At 44.9% G+C, this 14,440-nt stretch overlaps 1 protein-coding gene across 5 annotated transcripts in view; it reads left to right on the forward strand.

The window, feature by feature from the left end:
- The window catches only part of LOC130376319 (microtubule-actin cross-linking factor 1, isoforms 1/2/3/4/5-like), a 113,892-nt gene that overhangs the window by 6,934 nt on the left and 92,518 nt on the right, over positions 1-14,440 (forward strand). For 4 of the 5 annotated variants that reach the window (XR_008893975.1, XR_008893976.1, XM_056583562.1 and 1 more), the window contains exon 2: positions 1,326-1,561. Coding sequence is in view for 3 of the 5 variants with exons in the window: in XM_056583562.1 (XP_056439537.1) it covers positions 1,336-1,561 (226 nt within the window). In the remaining 2 variants the exon portion in view is untranslated. Of the gene's footprint in view, positions 1-1,325; positions 1,562-9,878; positions 10,696-14,440 lie in introns of those variants that run through there. The other variant, XM_056583565.1, reaches the window with a different exon arrangement.

Below are 14,440 nucleotides of genomic sequence, written 5' to 3' on the forward strand. Positions count from 1 at the left end.
GTGTGTATGTCTGGCTACCTGTGTAGGAGAGATTGTATTTGAATCCGTATGTGTGTGCGCGTGTGTTTTTTTTTCAGTGTACCAGGGGGGTAGTCGTGGAAACAGTTTCTTCCTCTATTGACCCAGTGTGGGTGTATATAAATAGAAAAACACAAATAGCTGATGTTTCAAGTATTACCTCTGATCCGTCTCCTCTGTTCCACTCTCTTGCTGTCTATCTCGTATACTTGTTCTCACCTGTCACTCTCTGTTTCGATTGGCTAATTGTGTCTCTTTTATTTCCTGAACTGTTCTATATACCTCTCTGGCTGACCTTATCTCATCTCACATCATTGTTTCAGGTTTAGATTAAGAGTGACCTCTCCATACATTTATTTACGTACAAATGCAAAGCTGTTTATTTTTTTGATATTGACGGGATTTTGCAAAGGTATATAACTGTTTTTCAAGATATAAAAGAAACCCTTGCTGGCCAGAATCTTAAACTTTGTGTGAGGGAAAACATTTTTTTTCAAAATTATAAATCAGTTCAATGCCCCCTCTCCACACCAACAATAGTTTCTGTATAGTATTTCTATTGACCGAACCATCTCTTCTTTGTTTGTCTCCACCACACGGCTGTTGTTTAGCAACACTGTTCTCCCCTGAAGCCCTTGACGCGTCACTGTCTAGTACAGATCTCATTCACTGCCGTCTAGACGTGATGCAGTGAATTGTTTAGTCCAGTTCTTCCTCAACCTCATCCTTGTTTTATAAATGCTACCGGTATTGTGCTGTAACCTAGGTGACCTTTAGCGGCGACATTCTTGTGTATTATTCAGAACCCCTGCGTGATTACAGCCTATTCCGGGGATGAATTATGGAGTGTTTCAACTTAAACTCTTTTTCCTCTCCTCCTCTTCTACTCTTTCCATTCTTGTCTTTTCACTCTCATTTACCTCTCTCCCTCGCCTCTTCCCTTTCTATATTCTATCATCTCATACCTCCTCCTCCTACACTTCCTCCCCATTATCCTTATTCTCCTCCTCCGGCTCCTCCTGCTGCACTTCCTCCTCCTCCATCTCCTTCTCATCCGCCTCCTGCACTTCCTCCTCCTCATTCTCCTCCTCCATCTCCTCCTCCTCCTACACTTCCTCCTGCTCCTCCTCCTCCTGCACTTCCTCCTCCTCCATCTCCTTCACATCCGCCTCCTGCACTTCCTCCTCCTCCTCCTCCTCCTCCTCCTCCTCCTCCTCCTCCTCCTACTCCTCCTCCTACACTTCCTCCTGCTCCTCCTCCTCCTGCACTTCCTCCTCCTCATTCTCCCTCTGCTCCTCCCCCTCCAGCTCCCCCATCATGGAGTCATCGGACGAGGAGACGCTGAGCGAGCGCTCCTACGTCAGCGGGCGCTCCCTCCGCAGCGAGCGGTCGGGGGGCTCCCTGTCCCCGTGCCCCTCGGGGCCCCAGGGGGGCCCGGCCGGGAGCACCCTACCCTGGAACCTGGCCAAGCACGAGAGGAGGAAGAGGAAGAGCCAGGACTCTGTGCTGGACCCGGCGGAGCGGGCGGTGGTGCGCGTGGCAGGTGAGAGGGAGAGAGGGTGGGAGGGGGAGGGAGGGAGAGAGAGAGAGAGAGAGAGAGAGAGAGAGAGAGAGAGAGAGAGAGAGAGAGAGAGAGAGAGAGAGAGAGAGAGAGAGAGAGAGAGAGAGAGAGAGAGAGAGAGAGAGAGGAGAGAGAGAGAGAGAGAGAGAGAGAGAGAGAGAGAGAGAGAGAGAGAGAGAGAGAGAGAGAGAGAGAGAGAGAGAGAGAGAGAGAGAGAGAGAGAGAGAGAGAGAGAGGAATGGAATAGATACTCAGAGTTTTCTGCTGTGTTGCTCTTCCAGGCTAATGTGTGTTTGTCTGTCTTGGCGAGTGGATATGTGTCATTAAGAAAAATAACTATTTTCAGATCTTCTCAGAAATGAAATTGTGTTAAATCTATTTTATTATTTTCATTTGTTAAGCAGAGGAGTATCCAAACAGTCTCAACTTGCACTTGTTTTAAATCCACTAGATTATCTTGGTTGAGAAGAGATGTTGAAAGACGATTATTTTTTACTGGCCTATTCCCGGTCCTTGTGGCTTGGGATTTGGGTGGTAGGCCTGCAGTACAGGTTTATTGTATTGGTTGGCATTCAATTACTGATTGATTTAAAGTCCCATGGGAGTCCTCAGGCACGTGGCCCTGCAGCCTGCAATCAATAAACGTGACTGTTCTCGGAATGAGAAGCATGCGGTCCATTTGAAACGCATACCTGATAGAAATCTCAAAGTAATATCTATTTTTGTCCATTACGTCATAATGTAATAAGTGAGTGAATAAGTTTATAAATTCATTGCATAACAGTATCTAAGGCCAGTGTTGGTTAATGTCACTAGGCTGGTTAATGTCATCTGCGTTATATACTTCATGCTCTTAGCTTATATAACGGTCATTATTCAGCGTGAATGCTGCCATGCAGATGTAGTACTGACATTATAGTGTACAGCCTTTCTATTGTCCTCCATCTAATCTCTCGTGATGGTAATCCCTGGGATGTCGCCCCTTTACACCCCTCCTCACTCACCCATAAACAGGGGCAGAGGTCAAAGTTCATGGTTCCCCCCATTCCATTGCTCAAATGCCCTTCATTGGTAATCTTTCCCGTTTTCTATGTTCCATCCGTACATCCGATGAGCACGTCCAATCCATCCACCCCTGCCTGTCCATGAGTGACCCTTCCTCCAGGTCTCTTTCGGGTCCTCTTCCTGCTCTGCATCCCTTCCTCCGCAGTAACATTAGTCTGGGTGATGTGAGGAGAAATGTAGGTTGGATCCCTCTCCGAGGGGACCAGTACTCTGCTGGCGTAACGGGAGCCTGGGAGTATTAGCGCAGCAGCCTTGCAGCAGCCTTGTCCCTCTTGAAGTGGGCCCGTGTAAAAATAGGATTAGCTGGTTCATTTTTGGATTGTTCTTTGAATGGTTACATGGACACTGGGTTTCGTCTCATCCAATTTTCTTTTGATGATGTACAAGCAGTTGATACTTGGCACTGCATTGCCTTGAAGAACGCACACATGGGTACACGCACGGACACACACACACGCACGCACGCACGCACGCACGCACGCACACACACACACACACACACACACATAGGGAATTATGTGATTTGAGTCCTATCAAATCCTACAATGAGATGTTTATTGCATTGACCTTCGTCCATTGGGATTATTGGGATGTGACTGGAGGCTGGAGCTGGTGGAGGATGGAAGTGAGGATAGAGTGAGCGGATAGTGGTGGTGGAGGACAGATTGAGGGGGTCGTAGTGGTGGAGGATGGAAGTGAGGATAGAGTGAGCGGAGAGTGGTGGTGGAGGACAGATTGAGGGGGTCAAAGTGGTGGAGGTGGTGGTGGAGGACAGATTGAGGGGGTCAAAGTGGTGGAGGTGGTGGTGGAGGACAGATTGAGGGGGTCGTAGTGGTGGAGGTGGTGGTGGAGGACAGATTGAGGGGGTCAAAGTGGTGGAGGTGGTGGTGGAGGACAGATTGAGGGGGTCGTAGTGGTGGAGGTGGTGGTGGAGGACAGATTGAGGGGGTCGTAGTGGTGGAGGACAGATTGAGGGGGTCGTAGTGGTGGAGGTGGTGGTGGAGGATAGATTGAGGGGTTCATAGTGTTGGAGGTGGTGGTGGTGGATGACAGAGTGAGTAGGGGTGGAGGTGATGGTGTTGAAGGGGTTGATTTGAAGACAAGGCCTACTTTAGAGATGTGGATGGAGGATGGAGGTCGGGAAGGTCAGTTACTGCTCTCATGGTCAGCATGAGGATGGCAGAGATTATACTAGGTGTGTGTGTGTGTGTGTGTGTTTTACCTTGGGCATGTGGTGTGTCTGTGCTGTGCGCCGTATTTGAGTGTGAATCTTCATTGATAAGAGTGTTTTGGTTGTGCATGTGTAAGTATGATGAAATATAATTTGTAACACATTCTTCGGTTTATGATGATGTCTCTCGTGGTCGGAATCAGTGTGTCCATCTGTTCTAGGGTTAGGGTCACATGACACACGTGACATGCTAGAAAGAACTTCCTGTCACGTGTGAAGCATGTTACATTTGATTTCAAAGACAAAGTGATTAGGGTGGTTGTGATTATCAATGGGTATGTTCATGCATGTGCTCATTTCCTGTATTCAGTTATTATGTGTTTATGTCCCCAAAGGAAAAAATCTGAGGAATGTGTTTATGAAAAAGGTCCTGACCAAATTATCCTAAAGCGTCTATATACTCTGAGTCATTCAGCGATGAATTAGGATTAGTTTAGCTTAGTTCAGTTCTGCTGATGAAGTCGTTCCGTCAAAACAACTTTATAGTCTCAGGGCTACTCAAGGATGGTGGTTCATGCATAGCTGCGGTCCCTCTGTGTGTGTTTGTCTGTCTCCAGGCATGCATGTTGCACACCCAAATCCACACCCAGGCACAATCGCTCAAGTACACAAACACAAACACACACACACAAACTCACTGCTTGGTTTTAGTCCCCCTGGTGGTCATGCTTGAGGTGTTATGGCCGCCTGTGAGTTAATTAGCGATGGAGTAACAGCACAACAATGTTTTTTTACAGATGACTTGAGGTTTTCCACTCCTCTGGGTCGGACATGTGGCTCTCTGGCACAGCTGTGCTACTGTGCTCATGCAAAGTTTTACATGTATGTGTGTGTGGGCGCATGCGTGTGTGCATGTGTTTATGTTTGTGTGTGTGTGTGTGTCAGTGTGTGTGTGTATGTGTGTATGTGTGTTTGAGTGTGTTTGATGATGATGAATAGAGATGGAGATAGAGAGATAATTCGGTTGGTAAGAGTGAGGAGAGCAAGCGAGAGATAGAGAGGGTAGGGAGTTGCGGTTTGAATCAACCCTGAATGAGAGCTAATTAAAGTAAATAATGGATTAAAAGGAGAGAGGGAGAGAGAGAGAGAGAGCGAGAGAGAGAGAGAGCGAGAGAGAGAGAGAGAGAGAGAGAGAGAGAGAGAGGAGAGAGAGAGTGAAGAGAGAGAGAGAGAGAGAGACAGAGAGAGAGAGAGAGGAGAGAGAGAGAGGAGAGAGAGAGGAGGAGAGAGAGAGAGGAGAGAGAGAGACTGAGAGAGGAGAGAGAGAGAGAGAGAGAGAGGAGAGAGAGAGAGAGAGAGAGAGAGACAGAGAGAGAGAGAGAGAGAGAGAGAGAGATATGGACTGGAAGGCTTACAGAGAGGAGAAAGGCTTCGGTCAATGGGACGTGATTCTGGCTGACGGGCAACACCTCTTGGCTGAACCAATGATTTTAGACTTGACTGCCGGGGATAAAATATTGTTACACTTTCATTCCCTTAACAATAAGTGCCAGCTAGCTTATTTACAGAGTGGCTTCTCTCAACATCTTTTAATGCTGAGTGGTCATCTTTAAAATGAAAGAAATCAGTGAACACTGTCTCCAGGGCAGTTCATAACTAACAGGATAGATATTAGCCATTTACTGTACGTTTCCCATTTGTCACAGTTCACTGGGACTGAAATTAAAAAGAGCTCAAATTTGCATTAAGATAACATTTTGTAGCAGTGACTCAAATCCCTGCTTAATCAAATGATTATACTGTGTAAATATAAAAGCCGATTACAAATCTCATTGGACTCTTCCGAGTAATAATTAGAGATAAATTAAATAAGCTGAATTAAGTGTGAATTTCAGTTTCTAAGCATAGTTTCATTTCTCCAAATGTTATGCTTAAATACTATCCTTTTTTGTACGGTGGCATCTAATAGCGACTCTGTACAAAACCAGACAAGTACAACAGCACGGGATGTCAGTACTGTACCACTGTGTGTTATTTACATAATGCTTCCCTTTGTAACAGCTGAACGTTGTTCATTATATCTCCTGTTTGTTTAGTTTTATCACTTTGACCTCGATTCCATTGAGACGGACAATGGAATCTTGGAGAAGGAATCTTTGGGGAGAGAATTCTACAAAATGGAAAATAAAAGGAGTTCTCAGATTGATCTTGATAAGGAGTGGGCAAAACTTCAGAACTGATAGGCCATAGCTCCATTGAACTAGTCTAGTACAATGGATAGTAGATTCATAGTGCACAATGCATGTGCTCAAAGGATTTCCACATATCCGTTGTTGATTAATGTCTAAAGAAAAACCTCTTAGTACTTTGAAATACAATATAATGAAATACAAACATACATCATCTATCAATATAAAAATATCATCACGTATCGTCTTATGAAACCAAATATACATTTCTTTATAGATTAAAGTGAACAACCATGAACGATTATGATGTAATGTGTTCCAGAAATGCAGTGTGTGTGTGGGTTTGTGTGTGTGTGTGTGTGTGTGTGGGGGGGTGTGTGTGTGTGTGTGTGTGTGTGTGTGTGTGTGTGTGTGTGTGTGTGTGTGTGTGTGTGTGTGTGTGTGTGTGTGTGTGTGTGTGTGTGTGTGTGTGTGTGTGTGTGTGTGTGTGTGTGTGTGTGTGTGTGAAGAAAGTGGTGACGGTGGCAAGTAAGTGATGCTGGAGCGCATGAGGACCTCGAGACGCTGTGGGCTGCCATGTTGAGGTCTCGGCTACACTGCCTGCACAAATATATTTCCTCCAGGCAGCTGAAAGGCCTGCCCGACTCCCCAGGGAGGCCGATCACTCTCTGCTTTATGGTTGCCCTGGTTACAGCCCCCTCCTCCCGCTGTACCCGTTCCCATGGTTATATAAAGAGCAGGGTAAGAAATGGTGTGGAACCAAACTGTAGAAATAAAGGGAGAAAAAAAACCAAATAGGCCGAGAATAAGAGAAAGAGACATGGAGTTTTAATATAGGGAAGAAGAAAAGAAGAGAACAAGTGTCGGTCAAGGAATAGAGAGATTGAAGAGAAGAAGAGGATGAGAAGATATAGACAGACAAAGATAGGAGGAGCTGGGAGGGGTGAAATTAGGGCAAAGTGACTGATGGGGGAAAAGTTGAATGGGAAAAGGATCCTCATTGAGACAAGACCAGGAGACATGAAGTTTTAAGTTTACTAGAGCAAGCTAGTCGGAGTTCATAAAATAGATCAAGTATTTGCTGAAATAGAGAGTGGTTGCTGACGGATTTTGATTTTCGGGATATAAAAAGCAGACAATATTGCAGGATTCACACACATCTATTTGGATTGCTGCCTCATTCTCACAGATTTCTTTTCAGCAGCTCAGAGTGACCTGGATTGTAATGCACTGAGTCTGTGACACAAATGTAATGAGAGCTTACATCCCCTCGCTAATATGCAGGGAACGATGCAGAACTATTACATCAGAACCCTATTGATGTTTTATCCTGGTAATACAAACATGAATATTTAATTTAGACTTGTGGGTTCCGCTGTGTCAGGTTTGGCCCACAAAGAGGCACATTTCCTGTAAGTAAAATAGTGCAAAGTGGTGGGATCATCGCAGACAGCGCTCAAACCTCTTTGATGATTAATGTGTTCATTTGAGTGCATATGCTTCAGATCACCCAAGTGGGTGCTACACACTGGTGGTGGTGAGTTAGGTCCCCCCCTTCTGTAAGCGTCTTTGGGTCATTGAAAAGCGCTATATAAATATAATGAATTATTATTAATTATTATTAGATGTATATGCCAGTAATGCAACACAATTTAGTATAGCATTAGGTTCTGGAACAAATGTAACATGTAGTATCTATTTTCCTCCAGCAGGTGGAAGTGTAGCGTCTCTCGTACGGGCAGTCCCCACATTGCGTGTCTCACACTGATGAAACATCTTGGTTCTGAAGATACAGTTAGAGTTGTGTGTATTTATTCACTATACTTCAGTTTGCAGTAATACGGTATTTTATCAACCCCATCGGTTTTCTCATTGCAGTGAGATGTCATGGTTAACAACATCATCATTGTAATGAGATTGTAATTTGAATGAGTGGCGGTAATGTTGTAAGTCAGCTCTTTAAACAAGAGGTTAAAACGTTGTCCTTTCTTTTTTCCGCTTGGTGTTATGACCTTCATGAAAGAATTATTTACATAGTAGTGTGTTGCCTGGTATTTTGTGTTATTTTGGTGTATCTCTGTATCTCAGTACTCTGCCCTATAATCTGCCCAATATAATCTGGTATTGGGCATCCAATGGTCATTTTTGTACAGTTGAACACCTCCCATACACCTTTAAATGGTCCCTTTTAAATACAAATCATTCAATACAACTGAAGGGCAAAGAGGGCAGCGTGGAAACAGGGAATGAAAACACTTAGAGGGGAAGGAACTGTTAATAATTAAACTGTAAAGCACTGAATTCGCTCTCCATTTCTCTTTCTCTCTGCAATACTTTTGTTGTAGGGAGACAACAACTAGGGGAGAGTTGAAAGGCAGACATAGATGGGCTCTAGTGACTAGAAGGAACACATAACTCCACTGAGAACAATGTTGTTCTCTGATGATAGGATTGGATCAGTTTCATATTCAGATTCCCATGACTTATTTTTCTTACCGGAGGAAATTATTTTTTACAGTCGCTCAATTCAAGCCAGAAACAACAAAAAGTAAATAGAAAATAACAAACACAACGACCAATATAAACCGAAATTTCAGCATAAATAGAATCTCAATTTAGACCTATATTAAACTGTAAAAGAAACTAACGTTTTCATATCATCAGATTATATCCTCAATTACCTTGTAATAAATCAATCACGTATACTTTTTGTGTGTGTATGTGTTTAAGTGTGTGTGTGTCTTCTTTGTTCATCGCTATTTATCAAACAGTTGCACTAATGAAACAGTTCATGTGTGCCTGTGTGTGTGTGTGTGTGTGTGTGTGTCTGGACGGCGCTTATATAACCTTGTCCAATTACTATCCCAAATGATGGGGTCCCAGTGCCCTCATTTGATTAAGTTGATATGACACACGCTTCCAATGATCCCCGTGCACACAGAGGCATGCTGGATTTGATATGAGGTTATGTTCCTAAATCGTCCAATCTCTTGGTAGACACAACAAAGCCCCATCAGAGACACTATCACATGGGTTGTGGGACAGTTGCCCTCTGGATGGATCTCTGACCCCTGATGGCTTTAGCTGCTGATGAGCTGGGGCTCCAGCATAGGGCAGGACAGTGCTGAGCAAACAGGGGACAGGCCGTCCCAGTTGCTCGTTGATGACATCAGGGCCATCAAAGTTTGTATAACATATTGATTGCAATCAAATCACACACCAGCATCCAATTTTCTTTGTAAATATCAATTAAACTCAATTAATCTATTACCAATAAATGTCCAATAACACAGCTTTCAACAAAAAGGACTTAAAATGTAACACTTCTTGGCTTGCCATGTCTGCATAAGTAAAACATGTGGCTGGGCTGAGTCCCCCCGTTTTTGATGTGTCTTAGCTAAAGGTTATAAAGGATATAGTGTGTTTTGGGTATTTCCGTAAGGGTAAGGTTTACATAATAGTCATCATAGTGTCCGATTATCCTCAGGCTTTCTGTTTCTGGTATAAACTGCCCGATAGATCCTGATATCTATTAGGCAGATATATCCAAGTTTCAAAATCCACATTTTAAATTTTCTTTTCTTTTAGCAATATATATTTAGAAAAAAAAAAATCGCCGAATTGTTTCACTTGTGTTCTGACTTTTCATTGTGAGTCCTGATTTCATTAGGTCAGAAAACACTAAGGGCTACACGTATACCTGCGCGGCAAACTTCTACCACCGGGGGGCGCTACTGTTCTACTTTTTACGCGAGGCGCCACGGTTGCTTTTACTGGGCTGTTCACAAGAAGCCTGTTTGCTGGTATCGGTCTCTGGCGTAGCTTGCGAAGAGGGATGGACAGACACTGCATAAGGAGAGGAGAAAGCTGAGCACAGGAGCGAGAGAGAGAGAGGGGCAGAGAGGCTGTCGGGAGAGAATCGGACAGGCAGCCACAAGTCGGGCTTTGAATAGAAGCGGCCATTACGCCCGGGAAGCATGCAAGAAGCTCAAGAGGCTTGCATGCAATCCACAAGAGAGGCGTCTGAGGACGGGTTGGGCCAGTGTCTGGATACTATTACGCTTGGAGCCCCACAGATAGTCGGAAGTGACTGACCCTAGCTGCTACCGTGCGGACGTAGACCGGTCGGGCGCGCGCTGTTCGCCGGTTGGAAACCGACAGGGATTGCTTTGAGAGAACGGACTAATTATCTATTTATACACGAACGTAGCAATAATATAAAGGGACCTTTTTTCTTAAAGTATATTTTTTTGACACACACGTTCTTCATTTTCAAACTTGGTCGTCGGAACAGGACATCTATTTTGTATCCCTTTTCTCTTAATATAAACTCGGATTTACGTTATCTAACCTGCTTGTCAAGTCAGCTGCTTGTCTTCTGCGCCAATGCAACAAACCCACTAAACGCCGGGGATTCGTTCAATTTGGTTGCCGGGAGGTGGAAGACTCCCCAGCCGCCGTGGCTTCAACCGTGAGGCGGGTCTGACAGCTGCTCCGGCTCGGAGGACCGCGCTGCTGCCCAGTTCCTCCTGGATTACCACTGCGATAGCTAGCTGGCGGACCGCTCGGTGCTCCGACGCCCGGCTAAAGAGCAGTTATGGCCGGCTTCGTACCGGGTCTGCTGCCGACGAACCACTCTCAGGAGATGGAGTTCGCCCAGGCCTACGAGGATGTCCTGGAGCGATATAAAGGTAAAGAAGCATCATGGAAGGAGGAGTGAGGATATGTGTACGTGCGAATGGTCTTCGTTCGAGACGAGAGCCGGGGTAATGCCGTACACCTGGGTTGTTTTATTGTTTACATTTTTGAGCTAGGCTAGGCTACCCGGCGTTATCATCACCATCTGCTTGGCGTTCACACCGAATTATCGGCTTACTCTCTGAACGCAATTGTCCCGTGTCGTCTTGAGGCTCACAGACGTCAAAGGAAGCTGGGTTATTTTATGAAGTCTCTGGCACTCCAACGTAAGGGAATTTCCCCCTCGGCCTCCGGTCTCGCACTGTGCTCCCGCTGTTGGTCCCATAAATATTTGAACACTGCTGGGGTAGCCAGTGCGTACAAAGTTTGCAGCTCTGCAGCCCCTTTTCCGCTTGTTTGGAGGAAATAAAGGGACTGCTGTAAAACACTGCGCTCCTTGTTGTGCTACTGCAGATACACACACACACACACACACACACACACACACACACACACACACACACACACACACACACACACACACACACACACACACACACACACACACACACACACACACACACAGTTATTGTGGCCCCCTGCAGCATTCGTTTTCGCACCAGCATTGCCGTTTTATAATCCTAATGACAGGGCCTCTTTAAAAAGGAATGCCTAAACTGTGTGCCTGTGTGAGAGGGAGATGGAGTCAGTCAATAGTCCTGGGTCACATCTGTGGTATAGGTGGCCCTGTTGAAAAGGAGGTGGCTTTTAATTATTGATTATTGTAATGAAACTGGATTCCTCAGGGTTTTAAAGAGGGCAGATGCCTGCGTGGGGGTTGGTGCAGACATTGTATATGCTGTTTTTGCTTGTAGAAAAATACTATTCTTCTTCCATACAGGAAATAAAAACTATTCTTCCATATGCAGTCAAGAGTATAGTTTATCATTCTGTGATAATTTTGGACACAGATGGGAAGCAGGTAGATCATCCGGTCAACCCAGCCATTTAAGAGAGATTGAGCTTTAGCTGTGATGTCTTTGCTCTCTCTATGGCAACAGAACATGACTTGGAGCGCTGGTTCCCTGGAATTAGCGTTACCGGGTAGAATAAAGGGAAAACCCATGGTCTTTGCAAAATCAACTCCGTTGCAACACATACACAGAACCAGACATGAGCCAGTTATAAGTAGAAAAAAACAAGCGTCTAGACTGAAATATGAAAATGCTGACATTCCTTTAGAAAGTGACTTTGGAAAAATTCAGAATACTGTCCTGAGTCATCCAGGGAGCATCCTCTTGTAAAGCAAACAGCACCTAAGCTATCTGCTAGTGAAAGAACGTGGTTCCCGGATCAAACATGCTATACTCAAACTGGGCGAGTACTGTACTGGGTGAGGTGTGTATTTTGACGTTACACGTTTGTTAAGTTGATATTACTGGCATTGTTTTCAAAGGCTAGACTTAAAGTAGGCTCATCGGCTGTGGTGCTAAACTAGGTCAAGCAAAGTTGGAGATCTATACCTGCTATTGAGAAAATGCTCTTTTATTAGTGATACAGAGACAGGGAATGTGGGGTGAACATGGAAGGAACCAAGGAGCCGTATGGATTAGGTATCGCTCTACTGATCAAGGGCACCTCCACCACCACTGTGGCTGGGGAACTGAAGCCATGTCCTGCTGGGTGCAGGACGTGTCGTGTGCATCCGCCGACCGGGCGACCTCGCTCCTCTGCAGTTGAGCTGTAGTGAGTTGAGACTGGCTCAGGGAAACTCTTTTACTGGAAGAAGTGACACAGGAAGGCTTGAGTCAGACGTATTGGAGGAGTTTCCCCCCACTCCCCCAAAATGTTTCTCCCATCTACAGTTTTGGAAGATGGAAATCTGGAGCTTGATGTAAGGCTGCTGGGGAAGTGAGTGGCGGTGAATGGATGTGGACTCTTTCTTATATGCTACATGTGGAGCTCAACATTTTGACAATGTTCCTTCAACTGCTATTGGCAAATTTAAAAATGGGTTTGCTTAGACAGTCAAAAGGTTTTTATGTATTAAACATGGTTTACAAATGCATGTTTGATAGCCAACCAGTTACTAACTACAGGGTTTCATTGAGTAAATAGCACACCTAGAAACTGAGCATCTTATTGGAAGTGAGTAATCTTTCTTATGGAACCCTGGGTAATACAGTTCTTCCAGCTCGTATTGTTTCTGCCCATCCCCGGTCTCATTGGTAAGACGGCAACGCTAGCTAGGTAGTTGGCACCCCAGGGTCTCAGGCTAGCAGTGCGATATCTGTGTTAGATGTACGCAAGAGAATAGCTCCCCTCCCTGAGTCCCAGGTCATTACTTTCATTAGAGGCAGCTGAGTGTGCTCTTTCTCATCCATACCATGTGGAACCTCGTCTGCTCTCTACCTGGCTGGTGGACCAGGTGTCTGTTACCGGATAGTGGGCATCACATGACCCCCTGAGTTAGTGAAGAACCTGAACTTCGCAACACGAGTCCCCGCTTTGTTGGCTCTCGGGAGACGGCCCCCAACCGGCCAGCTATCTAGCTAGCTTTATGGCAAAGCTCCGCGTAATATATTGAGTTCTCTCAATGTATTTTCCATCAATTGTTAATTTGTTTATTTTGTTGTGTTATGTCTGTTTTTGTTTCCCTTCTTTAAATCTACTTTCTGCTCTATCCCTCTGTCTATCTTAAATTTAAAGTGTGTGTGTGATCATGCTCATGGGTTGCATGTCGGAAATGGGAGACGGACATTCAATACAGGCTGAATGATTCAGAGGCTGTGTGTGTGTGTGTGTGTGTGTGTGTGTGTGTGTGTGTGTGTGTGTGTGTGTGTGTGTGTGTGTGTGTGTGTGTGTGTGTGTGTGTGTGTGTGTGTGTGTGTGTGTGTGTGTGTGTGTGTGTTTGGTCGATCACAATTGCAGGATATATAAAGCACAGTTGACGATGCTTTGTGGAAAAGTACAGGAACATGAGTCATGCAAACTTTATAGCAATTACAATGTGCTGATGTTACCAAATCATGACATATTTTATAAATTAAGATTTGCACAATAACATGGACATGTCAATCAACTAAATTAAAGCAAATGTATTGTCTTCGGGAATTTTACCACACATCCTTACTGTACTTTCTGAAACAATCCGGACAGGGTTAAATATAGGTTAGTCTGCCAGGAAGCCAAACAATGGTGAGTTTTGGGAGTTGGACCAGCGCCAGAACCTTCTCCTCCATTATATGGACCCAGAGCAGTCATAATATATGGTTATCTCAAAAAAGTAAGGACACAAACATCATCGCTTCTGTTTTTCAATAGGATTTAGATTTTAATTTTAATTGTGCATGTGATTGTTATGTACTTCACATAATACCGAAATGTTTTATTTTTCTAATTAAGACAAAACGTGGGAACTCCTCTTTACATGCAGTGACCTGTTATCATGGCTCCCCTGTCTCTCACACACACACACACACACACACACACACACACACACACACACACACACACACACACACACACACACACACACACACACACACACACACACACACACACACACACACACACACACACACACACACACACACACACACACACACACACACACACAGCGACCGGGAAGGGACCGGAAAAGCACAGAGTTGGAGGCCTGCTGACTGAACACAGGAAGTGGCTGGCCGGGGAAGGCCATCCCTCCCCTTCCCTCCAAATCAGCGATTAGCGATTCTCTGATTCAGTTTAATCCAACAG

The sequence above is a fragment of the Gadus chalcogrammus genome, chromosome 22, assembly GCF_026213295.1.
Source record: "Gadus chalcogrammus isolate NIFS_2021 chromosome 22, NIFS_Gcha_1.0, whole genome shotgun sequence".
Classification (NCBI taxonomy): domain Eukaryota; kingdom Metazoa; phylum Chordata; class Actinopteri; order Gadiformes; family Gadidae; genus Gadus; species Gadus chalcogrammus.